At 42.3% G+C, this 22,089-nt stretch overlaps 1 protein-coding gene across 4 annotated transcripts in view; it reads right to left on the reverse strand.

Moving 5' to 3' along the window:
* Window positions 1–4,985: 4,985 nt before the first annotated feature.
* Window positions 4,986–22,089, reverse strand: part of DISP1 (dispatched RND transporter family member 1) — a 63,181-nt gene continuing 46,077 nt past the window's right edge. For 3 of the 4 annotated variants that reach the window (XM_075204300.1, XM_075204299.1, XM_075204301.1), the window contains 6 exons: window positions 21,243–21,272; window positions 15,018–15,141; window positions 14,260–14,390; window positions 13,075–13,172; window positions 12,280–12,377; window positions 4,986–9,426 (listed from right to left, as the gene is read on the reverse strand). In XM_075204300.1, coding sequence (XP_075060401.1) covers window positions 6,793–9,426; window positions 12,280–12,377; window positions 13,075–13,172; window positions 14,260–14,390; window positions 15,018–15,141; window positions 21,243–21,272 — 3,115 coding nt within the window. In that variant the 3' untranslated portion in view covers window positions 4,986–6,792. The remainder of the gene's footprint in view (window positions 9,427–12,279; window positions 12,378–13,074; window positions 13,173–14,259; window positions 14,391–15,017; window positions 15,142–21,242; window positions 21,273–22,089) is intronic. The other variant, XM_075204302.1, reaches the window with a different exon arrangement.

Here is a 22,089-nt window from a genome sequence, read left to right on the forward strand (position 1 = left end):
CATATTCCAGTAGTTTCATTTACCCTCTTTTGACCCCAGGGGCGGACTAGGCTGGGGGGCATCTTCACCCTGGGCAGATCCCATAGTGGGCTACATGCATTTTTCCCCCTTTAAAATGTTCCTAATAGACTGCTCACCAGCTGGACTGACATTTAATATGTCATTATACTTCTTGCATCAGTTATACTACCTCACTCCCACCCTCATGTACAGGTCTCAAACCACCAAACTGCTCATTGTGGGGTACTTTTGCCAGTATAAAATAAAATGATATATTTTATTAATCAAATATACTATAAAACAAGTCCTGCTTTATAGAGATTAATTTAAACCTGTGTTTGCCTTCTGTCCGTCTATGGCCGCGGAATCCGTACAGAGTGCGCCTCTTCCGTTCATAAGACATTCGATTAAGATGAATGGTCTTGGTGTGTTCTGTAAAGTAGCCACAGACCTATAAAAAGGCACCATTATAATACATGCAACTGAAAGTCTATTAATCACCTATAAAAACAAGCCATTAATATGATGACCACAGACCCCGAAATAAAATGATTTTCCGTAAACAAGTCCCAGACGTGAAACGTCTCCACTCTGGCAGCAGAGATTACATAGAGATCAGACCGGCAAGTAGGCGATGAATGGTCGTCTTTACTGAGTCGCTTAGAATAGAGTTGGCCAATCGTCATCATTCCAGCTTGTCCACAATATTACCTTTTCTATGTTCAGAGAACGTTCTGTCTGTTCTAATGGAGTGCGTGGAGGTCCAGTGAATACAGGATCACCAACCCATCTATATCACTTTGTACGAACAGCAACGGTTAATATGTAGATCACATGTTCTTCAAAAAATAAATAAAAACCCATTTGAAACTAGATTTTAAGTCTTCATCATCATTTATTTATATAGCGCCACTAATTCTGCAGCGCTTTACAGAGAACTCACTCACATCAGTGCCTGCCCCATTGGGGCTTACAGTCTAAATTCCCTAACATACACACACACACAGACAGAGATTAGGGTCAATTTGTTTGTCAGCCAATTAACCTACCAGTATGTTTTTGGAGTGTGGGAGGAAACCAGAGCACCCGGAGGAAACCTACACAAACACAGGGAGAACATACAAACTCCACACAGATAAGGCCATGGTCGGGAATTGAACTCACGACCCCAGTGCTGTGAGGTAGAAGTGCTAACCACTGAGCCACCGTGCTGCCCAATAACTCACTTGAAGGATAATATAAGGAAAATACCTCCCAAAAAATGCATCTTTTCTGTATTGCTATACCTTCTTATACCATCTGCCATAGACCTCCATCTTTCCATAGTACCCTCACTAGCGGACCACAAATCAACCCATCCATACAGCATCATCTGATTCAGCTGTGTAGATATAGAACACTCTAGATTGTGCGTTCTATTACAGCTTTCGGCATAAGATGTCTACTTAATCATAAAACCCATGTATAACTGTGCTAAAGATTAACTTGTTTGGTTCATACTTCGACATACTTGCCTACTTTCCCAGAATGCCCTGGACTCCCGTCAAGGTAGGTCTGGCTCCTGGATCTCACTCCACTAGTAGACAAGTATGTACCAAGAAGTTAATAATGACAGCATTACTCAGTCGCAGTTTTTGGTGGCAGCCCTGACCTCCGTCGTGGAAAGGGGACGTGGATGGGAATATTCATGCCCCCTCATCGAGAAGTAAGATGCTTGGCCCCGCATTGCAGTTTAATACAATGCAAACTGGAGCTATCCTAAGACAAAGATTGGAGAATATCATTCATCCAGAGGGGTATTAAAAAGCAAGTTCTACTATTTATAAAATACAACTAGATCAGCACTATGGTATTCTATTGTTAGTGTTCAAACTAGACAGCCTACATGTAGCATTGGTATGACGTCTCTGCTATTTCCTCGCTCCGCACTGGACTCTGATGAGGGTGGGGGTCCACTGACAGAATCACGCCATAAAGAAATATTATTTCCTCTTGTTTGAACACATCTTGTCTCCTACAGCCGGTAATCAGACAATAGCATCGGAAGGAAGGGTCCAAGATTTAAGCGAATTAGTCTGCTAGGAATAGCGATCTTACATTGCTGCCGCTACAGAGCAGAGATTATAGTTGGGATATTTGCATCCAGCAGGAAACACAAACGTTTGGTATAAATAGAAGACTGACATGATAAGGAGCTACGTTTCCTCTCACAATCTTTATGGGCACAAGAATTACATACAGGCTTTTATATATGTCAATAAATTCCTTCAACTATGTGGTTTTTTTTTTACTTAAGATCACAAATTCTTATAGATTTAGTCTCCCATGTATCACAGTCCAGTTGCCACTTTTTTCTTTATAACCTCAGGTTAGTGGCATGCATTTAAAGTTGCTTTTAACACGTGGCACGTAGGCTGCTCTCACTCAAAACACTATATGTCCCATCATGCCTTGCCTGGAAATCCTCTGCTCAGCCTCAGTTTCATGCAGGCATTAATAAAGCCAATAGTCACTGCACGTCTAAAGTCACCGACATCCTCTGTACAGAGCTGCGTGATATGTTCGCACTTTATAATGTATAATAAAGTTGCCTGAGCACAAGTGCTGGTAACGGTTAGGAACCAGCTTTAAAAAAAAAAAAGGATTTTTTTCATTTCACCCTGTAGATCAATTGGCGGAAATAACAATGCCAACTGGAGAGTTGGGGTCTTGTTCGGAAAAAGAAACGCTTTCCCTCCAACCGATCCTAACATTAAATTAATATGTTTAATAAATAGGCCTGTTTCCCTTTAACCAGCCCCAATAATAAGTCAATGAATGGCGCACATGTTTATTAATCAACCCCTCCCCCCCCCCCCCATCCCCAAACATATAAGTCTCTCTGGCTAAATATTCTATACTGCCTATACAACCGGTGGGTCTCCAGCTGTTGAGGAACCACAAGATGGATATATAGATTATAATTGATAGAGGCGGTGAATATGGCACAATATTCCTGCGGCAGGAACCCGGCATTACTTCTCATGCACTTTTGGGAGACCTTGCTCTTTTCACTATATAACCCTCAGCCGATGGCATTCTGTTTTTATTCTCCTCCTCCCACTATGATATTGGCCCTGGCACAGGCAGACTAGTCCTCACCAACCACACGACTGGACAGGTCACTGCCCCCACACAAGAGCAACTCATTCACCTCCTGATGCTGTGACCATTCTGATTGGCTATAAACTGGGTACACACAACAGAGTAGGAGATTAACATTGAATACTATAAAGGACCCTAGTCAAAATCAACTTAAAAACAAAAAAGGTTCCATTTATCTTTGATGGGAAGGACATACTTTTATATCAGTTGGTATCTGCAGACCCCTAAAGCAATATGATCCGTTGTAGCAGTTTCAAAATGTTTCACGTCTGAACTGGTGTTGCGGCATGAATGTTATGAATGACCTCCCTGCACTTGAGGCAGGACTGGTGATGTCTGTGACCACTCCTATATTGTTGCTGAGGTTCATAAAACTACAGTAACCACAGTGGTGCCTAATGACACAGAACTTAGCATCACATTCATACACTGTACACTACAGTTGTGCACCTGTTGTCTCTCTCATGCAGGCACATTGATGGTTTACTTGGGTCAATGCTACCTGCATTTCTATGCATTCATTAATTACTTCTGAAGGGAAAAAAAACCTGATGTTTCTTGGCTTTTATTTTGCTAAAAACAAAAATATAACTAGCTGCAAATTAAAAAACAAAGCAAAAAAAAAAGTGTATCTTCAGCTTGATTGTCCTAAAAACGGAGCATCCTAAAGTGAGGGTGAGTAAAACCAAGTGCATGCCAATAAAACGTTAGGTTTTGGGGTGCTGCTTAACCACCCTTCTGCCTGAGCTGCAACGACAATGTCGCCTTACTCATGCCTAAATCTACAAACCTTTATATGAGATAGAGTACGCCAGTGGATCCCAAACTTTCTCAGTTTGAGGCACCCTTGGGGTCTCCATAATTTTTTCAAGGCACCCCCATGTCAAATAATTACCAAGTTGCCCCCGCCTTGCTTTCCACCGGCCCTAGCCGCAGCACCCCAGTGAGACTGCCGCAGCACCCCAGTGAGACTGCCGCAGCACCCCAGGGAGCCAGTTTGGGAACCACTGGAGTACTCTATAAAACACAAGTATTTTCAATTTAGTCATTATTAGACGTTCCAACAAGGGAGGAACCACAACTAACAAGGCCTGAGACAGGTGGCTTATTAACGTCACCTTAGTTCATACATTACCATAGTTGTTAACGGTCCCCAATTTCCAAATGAAAGTCCCTAATTTATTATTTCTAGGGATAGAACCAGTTTTCAAAGATTTGTTGCAATTCTAATTACACAACATAACAAATTCTATTTTCCTGCTGGTTAGGTGCAATTATTATTATTTTGCACTTCTAAAAAGATAATAATTTATTGAATGTGAGTCTTAAAAATGCAAAAAAGAAATGTTCTAATCAAATAAAACTAAACATGATAGACTGTATAAAAAAATGAAAAAATGTAAATGTTGCATTAGAAGCATTCACCTGGCCTCTTTGATAATTGGTTAAGGAAGAACCAGTATTAGAATTTAAAATATCAGTGATATCAACCATTAAACCTGGAAGACAAGTAGATCTAATATGCAACGAAACCTTTCAACATTCTCAAATTTAGATGCAAGAATTCCTATATAACTGTGTATGTACACATTGCTATTTTCAGTGTATTCCATGGATATATATTTATTTTTGCAAAAACTGAAGCATAAATGTAATTGTTTAAGTGCTTTTTTATGGTCTGTGAAAGTCTAGTGTTTAAAATGCTATGTAGTAAGAATTTTCAATTTTCTTGCTTAAGCAGACAAAAAAAAAATAAAAAAAAAATGACTGATTCAGTAAATTTCTAACACACCCATAAAAAAATATTTTAACAGATAAACACAGAATAAGATATAGGAAAATACACAATATTCTATATGGTTTTATTGACATAAACTTTGATATCTCTTAATACAGCAGGCACGTTGGCGTCAATGCTTGGCATAGGACAATCAAAAGAATTGCACTTGGACCATTTACACAGTTACGTCACTTTTTCTGCGCGGTACAGACCGGCTTTTTAAAGGGTTGTACGGTTTAGTGTCAGATTCCCTTTTGGTCTAATAAAACTGACATTCAGAATGAAATGTGAAGGACAATATTGAAGTACATGTTGCTTCTCAACTCGCAGTACAGAAGTGCTATTCGTTTCGCTCACGCATACTCCCCGCTACTCAAACCAATTCTTCAGGATTTGTAATTTATATTTTCTGAATCTGTTTCTAGAAAAATGGAAAAAAAAATGTCTTGACTGCTACTTTGGCAAATGAAAATGGATGAGTGTTTAATTACGGAAACTTGTCATTTTATTCTGTGCTGCAAAAATGGTATTTGTGTCTGACAAGTATAAAAGGCAGGAAAATCGACATGACAATGCCTGTTGTCAAAAACTTCAAATATAAGCTTGATATAGACAGTCAATCAATAATTAGCACAAGATCAGACACGGATATCAAAAATTAAATTTATTAATTAAAAAAAAAATGTTTATGAGTAAATAACATATTTCAAATACAACAGTAACAATTCTTATATAGAGATCGATCTTTATGAAACCATTAAAATCTGCAACATGAGAGATCAAAACTATAGAATCAACTGTACAAATATTGCATCTAGCTCCTTAAAGGAGAAACGCGTCGGGTTATGTGTTCTGAGTATACTCAGTTGGTGGGGAGACTGGTTCTATTATTCAATTTAATTTTGAATGTTAAATCTTGATGCAATCCAATTAGCACTCATTCCCACATACAGTGATTAAGAGGAATGTAGTCACAGCAGTTTATATAAAAGCAATACTGAGTGACTTTTACAACACAAGGAGTGAACAAGTGGACGCTTAGGAAAAAAAGGCGAGATGTTATAGATATTGACTGCAAAGTATAATTTGCGCAAAGGAGATTGTATAGAAATTTTTAAAAAAAAAAAAAAAATTTAGTTTTTTTTTTTTTAAGACACTCAATATAATAATTGAACAGTTGATTCGTTAGTCTGGCTGCTTTGCTTACGTTGTAGATTTTAATTGCGCCGTAAAACCGATCTTTATATAGGAATTGTCATTAATGTTGTTTTAAAAAGTGTGATTAACTGCACATAAACATTTTTTGATTAATAAATTTGACTTTTTGGCTCGTGTCTGATCTTGCAGCGGTATTAGATATTTTGGCCATTTAGTTTCTTGATTGGACAGCGTCTGCAGGGGTGAAAAATATTTTGTATTAAGAATGTATTTTGCATTCAGAATGTGCGTAGTATATTTGGGACACCGACACCAGATAGAACGGTTAAATCTACTGGAATCATTTGCCATCTAACTTTTTGGACCTGTTGGATTGTGGACAGATTTAACTGGGCGGGTTCGAAGGTCTGGTCAGCCAATGGCTACAGATGTTATTTGACACACATGTCGGATGAAAGTTGGCCTTTCACATATCACATGCGTCACGTCGAGCCGAATTGGCCGACCATGTTGGCGTAATACGAGGCCAGCTTTAGAAAATCAGTTATTACAGGTATTCGTTGGTCCCTATATACAAGTCTGGAGAATAATACAATTAATAATGCGTTAATGACTTTCCAAAGGGCAGTGAAGACGCGTAATTGTGTGTGCAACCAATATCGCAGTATACAGTATAGGGGTTTGTTTTTTTACTCTCTCTAACCCGACCCTCAGGATGTGCTACAGTTATTTGATGCTAAAGGTTCCAATTCATAATGTTCGTGTTCTACTTCTGTCTTTGTACTTCGTGTGTCCAACTGATATTTAGTACTGTGATTCACTTTGTTCTGTCCTCTTTCTGCAGTGCTCGATGACGACAAGGCTTGAGAAAAAGCTTTAAACTGTATTTTTTTTGGCAACGGTATTTGGCCACAGCTTCCCTGTGGGCCGAGGCAACGGCAAATACATTGAAAAAAGAAGGTGGCAAAGGCCCAGCTGATGCACATTATTAGCATCATGAAAGTGCCCAGCTGGGTGTAGGCGAGAACCGTTGAGGGCATCATCATGGCTCCAGCCACAAAGGTGGTCAGTGCAGCCATGGCTATAGCAGAGCCCATGCGACTTAGAGAAAAGACCACTTTGCCCTCTCTGTCTGGATCCGGAGCGAGACGATAGGCAACGCCGTAATGTACGGCAAAATCCACGGACAGACCCACAGCGACGGATATAGTGACCGATTCTAAAACGTTTAGTTCCCACCCTAGGAGGACAAGAGAACCGACGGTAACAAATATGGTGCCCGCTATGGAGACTATAGCGTACAGGCTTATAATTACGTTCCATGTCGTAAGGAGCATGACGCTGAAAGCTACAGCCACCGACAATCCCATGGCAATCAACGTTCCATCGGAGAGACTGTCTTGTAGATCATAAAACTCCAGGTTGCTGACAAACCATCCGTTGCTCAGGCCGACGGGGGCCGACTGCAGTTCCTTTGCGATCCAAGCATCGACCTCCCTGTAGAAATGGTGCATCTTTTCATAGGCAAAGGTGAAAAGGTAAGTACTCTTAAATTCTAATACGACAGCTCGGATGGTGTCATTGATGTCAAACCGTGGACCTGGAGTCTTGCTGTCTAGATGATAACCAGTGTTTCTTTCAAGCTCCATGATGGCCCTTTTAATACAGAGCTCGAACACTTCCTGTTTATATGGAAATCCCGACTGGCTACAACATGGGTAAAGGGCAGGTTCATCACAGTCCTGATTTTCCATCCACTGTTTAAAGGTCTCAATAAAACAGCTGGTGAAGTCCTGTGCATCGGTTTGGTAGAAGAAGGTTTGGTTTTTCAACCTTTGGCAAAAATTCAAAATCCATCGTTGTGAGGCAGGGCTGGCGATATTAAAGCTACTGTCCAGTTTGAGCTTGCCCTTGCTTTTTGGATTTAGGGGATCTCCATTGTCTTCTGGAGAAATCCCCCAAATGATTGTGATAGGCATGTGGAGCTCTTCTCCGTGGTGGACCCGCTCAAACATAAAAATCTTTTTGTACTCTGCATCGTATCGTTCGAAGGGATGAGAAGACCTGAACACCTGGAACTCCGACAGTTCCAACGATGGGAGTTTCATCTTTGGATTAACGCAGACGATGTAAGCTCCACCAATAGTTATGGCAAGGAAACAGAACACCCAAACGTATCTGAACTTAATAACAATACATGGCAACACTTTTTCAAAGAAAATCCTCGAGGCTTCCGAAATAGCAAAAAGAAGCTTCTGTACCTTCTGGAACATGACGCTCCAGCAGCTCTTTTTATTGTAAGGCCGTTGTTGAGGACCTTTGAAGCAGGTAAAGATGTTGAGAAGATAACGTTCGTGTAGGACAACTACGGCAGGTAGCCACGTGACCATGAGAACATAATTGACCAAAATGGCGGTGCCGGCGTAGACTCCAAAACACCGGATTGCAGTGATGTTGCTGACGTAGTTGGCGTAGAAGGCCGCCGAGGTGGTGAAGCTGGTGACGAACATGGAAAGAGCAGCATGTTGCAGAGTGATACTAACCGTCTCCGAGGTCTCCGCATGAGGTTTGTCGAACTTCGTGTAGTTCCAGACGTCGCACAGGACGAAAGCATCATCTGCCCCAATTCCGACAAGAATTATCAGTGCAGTGAGGTTCATGAAGGGGAAAAATTCAAAGTTAAATACTACCCGATAGAGGAAATAAGATACAATCAGTGAACTTATTATGGCAAACATGGTCATCAGCGTGATAAACATGGACCTTGTGTAGATACACATGACCAAAAGAACAATTACAATGGCGATTGCCGGATACACGGTATCCATTAGGAGATAGTCTTGAAATAAGCTATGTTTGATTCCAAACTCGATTCCTGTTATGGTCGTTACACCATCCGAACAATTCCAGTTCTCGAAGTGATCCAGGTAAATGTTCATCATGGAATCCCCCTTCTCTGTCGGGGAGAAGAGCATGCTATGCCGTACAACAGGAGCGGCGGAATCCACATTCTTTGGGTTGAAGAAGTCCTTGTCTACCAAGTAGTGAAGAATCTGGTAGACGGCGTTGTACTTGGTACATTTCCGAGGCACGTTAGTACATTTCAGCTGGTCCTTCCGCTTGGCCGCCATGTCCCAGCAATCCGGTCCCAGTGTTGCGTTGTGATAGTATTTGGCACAGGTACGAATCAGTTTTAGTGTGTGAGAAACATCTCGCTCTACAATCTTTTGACACGAGGATCGGTTGTTGAGAATTGCAATATAGTTTCCTAGGGTCCAGCTGGGGCAACAGGAATCAGCAGTGGTCCGCTGGCACAAGTCGGCAAACTCCGGGTGGGATCTGATCTGTAGAGTAGAGGAGAGAACAATTAAAAGAAATCCAAAAGGCCGAATTTTATTTTCAGCAAGTATAATTTGCTTATCTTTCATAACACATCTAAAAGTGCATTTAACTAGGACAGAGAAGGACAGAGTATTTCAGGAGACGAGGGAGCTGATCTTGTGGGAGACAATGCCTTGCCCGCCTGTGCGATTAGGTTAGTGAGGACAGGGCTGCATGTGACAGGGGCAGGGTCAAAATATGATAGGGGGGGTGGATGTAACCGGTAAACTATAGCCTGACAAAGTTAGATAGTAGAAGGAGCAGGGTCCTCCAACAGCACACACACCTCTGTGTGGAATAAAGTTCATACATCCAACTTGTGCACTAACCGATCAGAATGTTCACTGATATATAACAAATATTTATATATTACACACGGATGTTCTTAGAACATCCCTTTTCTTCCTTTCACCGGCAACAAGTTAGTTATTATTTCCAATACAAATTGTAAAAACTAAACAGATTTATCACAGCACATAACATAATGACTAAGGGCCCGATTCATTAAGGATCTTAAGTTAAGAAGCTTCTTATTTCAGTCTCCTGGACAAAACCATGTTAGAATGCAAGGGGTGCAAATTAGTATTCAGTTTTGCACATAAGTTGAATACTGACTGTTTCTTCATGTAGCACACAAATATCAACTTTGCACTTCAGTGCACAAATAAGCTATCAAGTATTTGTGTGCTACATGAAGAAACAGTCAGTATTCAACTTATGTGCAAAACTGAATACTAATTTGCACCCCTTGCATTCTAACATGGTTTTGTCCAGGAGACTGAAATAAGAAGTTTCTTAAGTTAAGATCCTTAATGAATCAGGCCCTAAATGCAAACATCTATTCACAGAGTTTTATAATGGGGAACCATCACAGAGATGAAAAACTACCACCGGATTAATCAGAGAAAAATAAAACGATTCATTCTGCAGGGTTCGTTTTTAGGCTTCACCGACTTGATCTATTTGTCTGGGTCAGTAATTTTTCAGCCTCTTTCAATAGAATGCCCTCCTTCAACCATAACCCATTGGTGACTGTGTGACAAGAAAATGGTTTGCTACACACAGCAAAATCTCAGACGTCTGCAGCTGCAAATCACGTCAAATCAATCAGGCGCCGCAACGCAACTGTTGTCACAGAATAACCAGCCGCAAACATCAATTGCACAACGGTTGCAAATTCTGCCTTAAAATGCTTTTTAGATCACTGCGAATCATAATGTAACGGCATTTTAAAAAGAAAGGTTTTGTGTTCAGCCCAATAACTGTCCACAGAGAATCTGACAAACTGTACACATGAGGCCTTTACTTGCTGAAACCATTATGTCTTCCATAAATAGATTATAGTTCAACCGCCCTCTTTAACGAGGCTGTTTGTGCTGCATGACGTGAACGGTCACCGAAGGGCTCAAACAGTTTGTATTTCATGTTTAATTACCTGTGTATCCTACAGCGATTAAAAAGTAAAACTAGAAACACTGAGGGCATCTGAAATCCATTAGTGATTCGCCCATAATTATCCCCATTATAGAACTAGTAACCGAGTCATTTCCCCGTGCTGAAACAGAGCCCTTTCATTTTAATATTCACGCAACACATTTGTTAGAATAGAAACACATTTGTCCTTACACCAACACAGAACGTTCTCCCAACTAACTAGCTCCTGTGTCTTCTGCCATTCCGACACAGTTCACCTAAAATTGGTTACACAGGGACGTATGTGGATTAGAATTACAAAATATGTTCCCCAGCCCAGGTGAAACGAGGTTAAAAAGGGAGGTGAACTAGTAGCCGTGTAATCATTTAATGATTGGGTCACTACAGACAACCAACACTCCTGTGAATACTCATCATAGACACACCAAAACTGGCGCAGAATACACTACTATACAGTATTTACTGACTTAAACGGTCCGTCAGCCACCCCCAAGTGATAAGATTGACCGCAGAACACAAACCGCCAGAGGTCACAACCCCAACTTCCTCCAAGGACCGCTAAACCCCTAAACTGAGATTTTCAGCTAAGATCATGAAGGTAAAATTGTTCAGCGTTACCCTGAATTTCTGCTGCAACTCTGTGCTAATGGGGAGGTAATATTTTCATTGATAACAGACAGCCAAAAACACCCCTCCGCTTTTGGGGCAGTTTCCTAATGAGATAAGTCTGTTAACCTGCTGTGACCTTACCCCTGTGAATGACTTCACCAACCCACACCATGCATAGAGCCAAGTCTGCAAACCTGTCAGTCATACTGCCTGCTCCATAATCACCTTCCCCCTAACGTGTTGCAGAAGGGTGGAAGAGAGCTGAGTGGGCATATCTAATGAAACATAATGGTTTTACTTGCTCTTGTGGTATTCTAGCTTTAAATATTTACCTATAAGCTTACAGACATTGTGTCCGTTAATTTCAGAAGTCCTATCTGAGCATGCTTATCTCTGCAGAATAATCAGCCGTGCCCTGGGTGACCATGAAAGAATGTTACACCCTACTGTGAAGGTGCAATCTAATGGGCTTCTCCTAATTACAGGGAAACACAAGATCCCTTTTGTCACAGGTTTTTCTGCCCCGGAGACATAAGAAGATTTGGAAAGGAAGCTACAGATCACCTCCCCCAGTTTTACTTCTCAGCCTCATTCCTGTGAGCCAGCAAACATGCCACAGACTGTCCAAACACACCAGCCTGGGACACCCGTTACAACAAAGCGCCATTAGAGGATGTAGTGTCACCCGCGTGTTGTCACGTTTATTTGGAGTCTCAAAACTTTATTTAAAGAATGTCAGGAATGCAACAAATATTTGGTGTTTTCGTGCTTACCCGTTTATGGTCTATACTGCACATGGACTTGATGGCCTGCAAATTCCATAGACTCTCCCCATTCACTGAGGTAAAGACAACGCGGGAATAATGGTCATCTGAAGAAAAATAATGATCATGTAGGATTAAATAAAGTTTAGAAAATGCATTGGGCTACAATGCAGCTGTAAATGGTACCAAACATTGCCAAATACCCACTACATATCAAGTTATATTTTACAGGACCAAAAAAAAATAAAATAGGGTCACTACTTTCACCTCATCCGACAATGAAAAGTGTACTTTTGTTGCCTACACATGGCAGCCATGTTGTGAGACCCAACAAACATTCATGAAAATGCAGCCTATCAATTCACTACAAACCAATAAGTGATCCCTAGTGAACCGACAGACTGCCATCTCATCAATACTGTTACCTCAGTGATGTCACTGGCTTCTAGCAACCGATAAAGCTGCATACTCAGGAATGTTGGTTCGACCCACAAAATGGCTGCCGACACTGTGTTTAGGCAACAGATCTAAGAAGTCTAAAAATGTGCAGAGAAATCTGTTTCTCTATTCAGTGACGTTCATCAAAAATATTGTAGAGAAAAATAAATAAATACAGAGTCTGATAAACGTTACATTTATATACAGTGCATACAAGGTCAACATTTTCCATGCGCAATAAAGTTTATAATCTACATTGGGAAACAATTGTTTTTCCAGCATGAAAGGCCCCTTTTAACTGAGCAATTCGTATTGAAGCTTAAAACACAGAAGTGATCGACAGCTCATGTCCGTCAGGAAACTTACTTGGCACAGCGCAGAAAAAACTGTCCTTGTGAAAGTCCCAGTCAACATGTCGCTTCTCCCGGTCGTAGTGATCCTCCGTCCATCTTTCAACCTGATGGCTGCGATAAGAACACAATCCCATAATTACAGTCGTACATAAGGCAGACAGGGAGAGGACAGCAGATTAGTATTAACAAATTGACGTTTGTTTTAGCCCTGCTGTAATCTAGCCCAGACTCTGTACGAAACAGGATTGGTACATTACTTTATTTTTAGCATTTAAAGAGGTTTGTGTGTTTTATTCTGTTTTGGGAGGAAGCTATTGTTGGTACTGGTATAATGTCCTCGTTTGAAAGCTAGCCCCTGCTGCTTCTTACTAAAGACTTATGTTCCAAGGCCCAGCGTGAAACTAAAAGGCACCAGAATAGCCGACTGAAACAGCTTCTACTACAAAGCAGGAGGAGGAAATTGTAAAATATAAATTTATTTTTGCCTCGCGTCTCAGTGATATCACCATTTCCGTCTGCCTTCACTGTGTGGTAAATCTTTTAAACTTCTAAATTAATACCCCGTCATCTCTCGGTTAACATAGGATTTAGGGTACTGTCACTCCCAAACAATAGGGGTTGCCGTTTTCTTAGGCCGAATCCATTTTCAGTTTCAATTCACTGGCAACATCTCTGAGGCATGAGGCACACCTCGCCTCGTGCCTCAGGTATGTCATTAGCTCCTCAAGAATTAATGAGCTGCCTTCTTGGAAGAATTGGTTTAGAAAACAAAATGACTGCCTCCAAGGTGTGTAAGTTTGCGGTGCACATATAGGGGAGGATTCAATTAGCCAGGACGCTCCGGTGGAGATTTTGACAGAAATCTCCGCTCATTTTTACCCGCACCCCTCAGACAAATGAGCGGAGATTTTTACCATAGTTGACGGTAATGTGCGCGGCACATTGTCCGCGCACCACATCACCGGCAACTGAATAGAATGTTTTGTTTCTTCACGTTGATATTTGTAAATTATAATACAGTTTTGACTACAGTATTCATCGTTTAATAAATTCAATACATTAAAATAACCGTAAAATAAAAATATTTCGGCAAACAATTCTGACGTACAAGGGCATAAATTACAAATTTTCTTATTTTAAAAAAGGTACGATTACAGCAAAAAGCTGTTACACACTGAAGAAATTAAAACGACATAACTACTTTTTTGCTTGCTCATCTGCATATTTAAATGGATAGTTGGCCAGGGTTGCCTTGTATCCTGTATTCTCCACCATGTTGTTCCAGGTCACCAGCCTCTGGCCGATGGCTGTCCCCCTGGGCTCGAAACCCTGCAAGTGAGATAGAAGGAACAATCACTGCAACAAAAGAAGCACAACACCAGCGAAATGTGGAGCCAGAGGTCAGAGGTCAGGGGTTACTGCCTCTGAACAGGTGGATGACAACTGGTGGCTCCAGGCTGGGATGAATTACTCAGTGTATTCCAGGCCTGGAGTTAGATGTGCCACTGGCTGATCACCTCACACGCCTTTTGTTGAATGCTTACTGTGCAAATGAGATTTACATTCAATGCACAACCTACTTATTAACAAACATTGCAAATTAGATGCTGATAAATTACACCTAGTGAGGTCATCACCTCAGTTTCTACTTCAGAAATCTAAAAAACAAAACAAGCTCTTTATTTTAATTTAATAAAAGACAGCTATTAAAAAAAAAGTTATCAATTATTTATTTTTTCCAAAGAATGTTCAGATTTATTGACAGCGAAAAATAGAGACGCATTTTGGACAAATGCAAAAAAAAGAAAAAATTTCATGGTCAGTCAGGCAACAAAATGGCTGCCAGGGCAGCTTACAGATGACAGTATACTTTAAAGGGGTTTATCCACTACATAATAAGGGAAAAAACAATTATACGTGAGCTCCTGGACATGCGCTAGATACCAACGTACTCACCAGAAGAGGGTCTGAGAAGTCTGGGAGGTCGGGTACCAGAATGCCGATCAGGGCACAGACCACTATCAGCACGGTGCACATACCCAGTACTACCACGGGCCAGTCTGCTATCAAAGCGGCATAGCTAGAAGATGGACAGAGACAGGAGAAATCGGACAACTTAATATGATCGTCACCAATCACAAACATCATTATGTGTCACAGTGGCGATATTGTCAGTAAAATCAGTGTTATTTTCCTATTAAATGTTATTGGAGGAGGTCACACCAGATACTTTTCTCAATGATTTTTAGCGGTTTTATTTCTCTGCAGAACAGACAGAAACATGCTGTAGTCATGTTCATCTGCAAAAAAAAGTTGAAGTTGCCAGTGTGACTGTAACCTTTAAAGGAGAATTATGAAATATAATATTCTTCATTGCATTTTATTGCAGTGATTCTCCTCCTCGTTAGAATGGATACAGAGAGTCATTGACATCAGTCCACGCCCTAGTGTAGCTTCCTCTACACCATTAGTGTCCGGGAGACTCCTGAATTCTGGGTAGGTCTCCCGAACCCCCGGGAGAGCAGGTTATTCTCAGGCATCCTGCCCACTTCCTAGTGGAGTGGGCAGTACGGGAGCCCGCATGACGCGATTTGCGGAGAAACGCATCAAATTGCGAGATCTGCCACACACAGTCCTCTTCTGATCTCACACATCACCTACCCTCCAGGATCTCTCCCAGACTGACCGTGGCCTTTGTGGAGTTTGTATGTTCTCCCCATGGGTTTCCTCCAGGTGCTCCGGTTTCCTCCCACAATTCAAAAACATACTAGTACGTTAATTGGCTGCTTTCAAAAATTGTCCCTAGTCTGCTATCAAATTGACCTTAGTGTGTGTGTGTGTGTGTGTGTGTGTGTGTGTGTGTGTGTGTGTGTGTGTGTTAGGGAATATAGACTGTAAGCCCCAATGGGGCAGGGACTGACATGAATGAGTTCTCTGTACAGCTCTGCGGGATTAGTGGCGCTATATAAATAAATGATGAGGGAAAGACTAAAATGTTTGCAAGTACTCTCTACACTCCTTTAAGCAACCAGTATGATATTTGCAGTGTGGGATGAAACAGGAACACCTGGAGGAATCCCACACAACCCATAAGGGGAAACATAAAAGCCCCACACAGATAGGGCCATGGTTGGCATCACAGTAATGCTAACCACTGTGTATACTTTGTTAGATCAGACAGGGTATCAATTTGCGACCTGTAGAGGGCGATGTCTGGTTCCTAGCCTCCTCCCACATAATATTGTTCAGGGATGATCAGCAATTGCCCTACAGGGGGTGATACCGGGTTCCCCGCCCTCCACTACAACGGATAACTGGTTCCCGACCATCTACCACATAATTCATCTTTTTCTACATCGGTACCGCAGTCAGTAGCAACAGCTTCAGCAAGACACCAAAATATTTTCAGTCTGACGCAGCAGAATAGAGGCCAGAGTCGTATATGGTAAATGCAACACGAGAAAGAGGATTCTAGGTTAGTAATTGATGACTTTTCCAAATGTTGCAGTGACCTTTACACAGCCATGTGTTTTATGTCCAGCCCAGTTTTGCAACACACAATAGAGGCTCTGGGTTGTGCAATAACTTGGCAGCAGAATTTCCTGCAGTGGATTCTCAGCACAGTATAAAGTACAGATATAGGGGTAGATTTATCAATATTCTAAAAAAGGATACGTGGAAGTGTTGCCCATAGCAACCAATCAGGTTCCAGCTATCATCCATCAAATACATTCTTGAAAATGGTAGCTAGAATATGATTGGTTGCTACGGGCAACACCTCCACTTTTTTTTTTTAGGTTTGATCAATTTAAATCTTTAATACTGCAGACAGTAGACAGTATCCACTTCTACCCTCCATCAGATCTCTTGGGTCTAAACTTTATATTTACTGGTCATTGGTTGAAAAGGATATTTGAGCTGCGCTGCCTCCTACCCCAGTCCCTTAGTTACAGCCCATTCTTTGTGTGAGGATCAACCATACGTGTACACATGGGAGGACATGGTCACCAGTCAGTTCAGTATGTGGGGTTTGCCAGAGACAAAAATGGCTGTGCCGTACAATTATGTATATAGCTGGCTGGATAATCTGGTTGATTGAATGGTTTAATGGTTAAGCTAAATATAAAATTATGGACTCCTAATACGGCTGCCTTCTCCATTAACAGCGGTGCAATTTATTTTCACCATCCAGGCAGTTAATATATGGTTGCAATGGCACCCAGAGCTCCTGGGGTTGCTACTAAGCCCTGTTCTGTATAATATGACCCACCAGCATTGCTCATGTTGGTCACACATATGGTTATTAGGTGAATGAGCCAAACTCCTGGCAAGAGATAAAAGAAAATGTATAATCAAAGCATACGGAGACTTATAGTCTCCCGAAGAATGAGCCACATCACAATGCCACCTTGATTTATACATTCAATAATAAATAAAATTATATATATATATATATACATACACACACACACACACACACACACATATATATATATATACACACACATACACATACACATAAGTTAACCCGTGCATGATACTCATGCATTCTAGTCAAATCAAGCTACTTAAGGTGTTAAAAAGGTTCTTGTCATGCATTTGGGCCTAGCCCAGGCCTCAACCACCAACCACTCCCCACTGTCACCCCCAGCAACCACCAACCACTCTCCACTGTCACCCCCGGCAACCACCAACCACTCCCAACTGTCACCCCCGGCAACCACCAACCACTCTCCACTGTCACCCCCGGCAACCACCAACCACTCCCAACTGTCACCCCCAGCAACCACCAACCACTCTCCACTGTCACCCCCGGCAACCACCAACCACTCCCAACTGTCACCCCCGGCAACCACCAACCACTCCCCACTGTCACTTCTCCTTCAAGTAATATATATATATATATATATATTTTTTTTTTAAATCTTTATAAACACTTTTAACAATTAACAAATTAAATTAACAAATTAAAATCTTAGTATACCAAATTTCAGCCCTTTCTGAATTTTTTTCCCCACACACACTAAGAATTTAGTAGGTCAGTGTATAACTCTGCGCTGCAGCTCGGTTTTATTTTTTTCCACACACACACACACAAACTAACTCACGCCACTAGGCATTTATAATTTTATATATATATATATATATATATATATATATATATATATATATATATATATATATATATATATATATATATATATATATATATATATATATATATATATAAAATCCTGTATCCAACCGTTCTGTTAAATTGGCCACACGTGTTAGGACACTGCAGTTCTAGCCCCCAACATGATCTCTTCCCCCCATTCAGAATGCGAGCTGTAGTAGACATGCAAATCTAAAATAAACCAAAACCTTGGACTACCCTGGGAGCCGCCATTCAGACAGAAATCTAGGACTATCAAAAGTATTGGGTGCTTTTATTATTGACAAATTATACCATTTCCCCATTTTCGACCCAAATCGTCCCGTTGCAAGCGTCTTGTGGACTCTGGAGTAAATTTATCGAGCTGCGGGTTTGAAAAAGTGGAGATGTTGCCTATAGCAACCAATCAAATCCTGTTACTCATTTTGTAAAATGTACTAAATAAATAACTAGAATCTGATCTCCACTTTGTTAAACCCGCAGCTTGATACACTTACCCCTCTGTATTATCCACATTAACTCATTGTTAGTGACAGTTGTTCTGGACAGACAAAATTGAAAAGAAAAAAACAATTTTTTCAGTGATCGGTGAGATCAGCCCCAAAAAACGATGACGAATGGCTGGAAAAACATAACAAATCACTGGTGCGTGGACGCAGCCAACAGTGAGCTCCAGCGGGCGTTGCAAGTTCCCACATAAAGCGCTCAGCTGTGACGCACACTCATGTGTGATACCATACAGAACAGTCATGTTATGTTAGTCACACACCATTGGCAGGGAACACACAGCCTCAGGGTGGTTTTAAGTAAATATTAGTCTGACCCTCACACAAGAGACGTAAACCATTAAAGTATAAGGCGGTGGAAGGAATAACACAGCTATACTATTTTAGCAAAGGGGAATCAAAATTATATAGTGTGTGCTATGGGGAATTTAGGATGTAAGCTCCAATGGGACAGTGACTGAGGTGAATGAGTTCTAGATTCATTGTACAGCGCTGAGTAATGATTGGTGCTATAGAATAGACCGAATGTGAGGAGGCAAAAAAGATTCTGAAAAATCTGCCATGAGTAGATATAACTGGAGCAAACAGTATGACAGATGAAAGATATTTAAAAGCCCACCGTATAGCAACCGGAATCACCCCCACCCAGCCGCCGTACAGCGACCGTGGTCACCCCTACCCACCCACCCACCGTATAGCGACCGTGGTCACCCCTACCCACCCACCGCATAACGACCAAGGTCACCCCTACCCACCCACCGTATAGCGACCGTGGTCACCCCTACCCACCCACCATATAGCGACCGTGGTCACCCCTACCCACCCACCGTATAGCGACCGTGGTCACCTCTAGCCACCCACCGTATAACGACCAGGGTCACCCCTAGCCACCCACCGTATAACGACCAGGGTCACCCCTAGCCACCCACCGTATAACGACCAGGGTCACCCCTAGCCACCCACCGTATAGCAACCGGGGTCACCCCTAGCCACCCACCGTATAGCGACCGTGGTCACCCCTACCCACCCACCGTATAGCGACCGTGGTCACCCCTACCCACCCACCGTATAGCGACCGTGGTCACCTCTAGCCACCTACCGTATAACGACCAGGGTCACCCCTAGCCACCCACCGTATAACGACCAGGGTCACCCCTAGCCACCCACTGTATAACGACCAGGGTCACCCCTAGCCACCCACCGTATAACGACCAGGGTCACCCCTAGCCACCCACCGTATAGCAACCGGGTCACCCCTAGCCACCCACCGTATAGCAACCGGGGTCACCCCTAGCCACCCACCGTATAGCGACCGTGGTCACCCCTAGCCACCCACCGTATAGCGATCGTGGTCACCCCTAGCCACCCACCGTATAGCGACCAGGGTCACCTCTAGCCACCCACCGTATAACGACCAGGGTCACCCCTAGCACCCACCATATAGCGACCGTGGTCACCCCTACCCACCCACCGTATAGCGACCAGGGTCACCTCTAGCCACCCACCGTATAACGACCAGGGTCACCCCTAGCCATCCACCGTATAGCGACCGTGGTCACCGCTACCCACCCACCGTATAGCGACCGTGGTCACCCCTACCCACCCACCGTATAGCGACCATGGTCACCCCTAGCCACCCACCGTATAGCGACCGTGGTCACCCCTACCCACCCACCGTATAACGACCAGGGTCACCCCTAGCCACCCACCGTATAGCAACCGGGGTCACCCCTAGCCACCCACCGTATAGCGACCGGGGTCACCCCTGCCCACCAACAGCATAACGACCGGGGTCACCCCTACCCACCCACCGTATAGCGACCGTGGTCACCCCTACCCACCCACCGTATAACGACCAGGGTCACCCCTAGCCACCCACCGTATAGCAACCGGGGTCACCCCTAGCCACCCACCGTATAGCGACCGGGGTCACCCCTGCCCACCAACAGCATAACGACCGGGGTCACCCCTACCCACCAACAGCATAACGACCAGGGGGACCCCATCCTCCCGCCGTAGAGCGACCCGGTGGACCTCTCACTTAAAATTCTGATTTCAAGAGAAGGACACCCGGCCCTGTGTGTAAATAAAGGATACACTGAAGTTTATTAAACCATAAACACCTTTGTTATTTCAGGTAAAATAATTATGTTTATGTTACCTTTAGCGAGGCTGCTTAAATCTCTACAACATTGTCTTTACTAAGCATAAAAGTCACAGAAAGTATCTCCGATTTAAGAATTTAATAAAATATCATTTAGGGGACATTATCAGAGAAGATTTTCATTCAGTCGGGCAACACAAATCATGGTCTCTACCCCCTGCCAGCAGAACCACCTAAAGGCAGACTGAGGAAACATGTTTGTTGTAAGGACTGTATGTGGCTATTGTCTCTTATTGAAAACTGCCCCCATGGGCTCATTTACACAGTGATAAAAACAAGAGACTTATTTCATGTGTGAAAATGTTACACAACACAACATAACACGGGGCTGTTACAGATGAAGATATTGCACTCACCTTTTGGGTAACTGGAATGGTTTTGCAGCTCTGTGAAGAAAAACAAAGAAAAACATTAAATGCAGTAAATACAGAAATATATGACTGCTGGTTAGTAATTACACAACACAATACTACACAACAGGGCTAAAAGAAAAACACAGCGCATCAGAACGAACGGTACGTCCAGTTACTGTCCGTTCGTGGAGGCCTTGGTGACGCCATTACGAGAATTTCCATACAGGATAGAGAGTCCCTGAGTTTAATAACACCCTGAGAGTTATTAGCGTTAACATGCTCAAACATGAGCTTAGATGTCACCAATGTGATCGTAAACCAACAACATAACGATCACTTTGTGCTTGCAGAGATCAATCATTATTGTTTAGTTAAAGGGCGCCACATTTTCCATGGCGCGGGCCAATCATGCTGATATGACATACATGAGTACAGCACACATGAACAGAAGCAGGACTACAATTAAGCACAAAGATACAAAATAGAGAATGAGCGATACGCAAACAAAACAGACATGGGCATGAATTCAGGGCATGAACAAATAAACAAATAGCATATCACTCACAAATTTCAGCAGAGGACCTGAACAAGGGATAGAGGGGGTAGACGGACAGAAGATGTACATGAGATATAAGGTAGAGAGGATCCTGCCCGTGAAGCTTAAATTCTAGAGCAAAATAAAAAAAAAAATTAAAAATCTACCCTTAAGGATTTAAAAAATGAAATAAAAATCTGTGTATAGGGATGGAAATAAGAAAAAAAAAAAAAAAAAAAAAAAATCACACAAACCATTTCACTTGTTAGAAGACATGCTCTTTACTATAGTACACATATTTGGCATGCCTATAAA

The sequence above is a fragment of the Mixophyes fleayi genome, chromosome 3 (genome assembly GCF_038048845.1).
Source record: "Mixophyes fleayi isolate aMixFle1 chromosome 3, aMixFle1.hap1, whole genome shotgun sequence".
NCBI lineage: Eukaryota > Metazoa > Chordata > Amphibia > Anura > Limnodynastidae > Mixophyes > Mixophyes fleayi.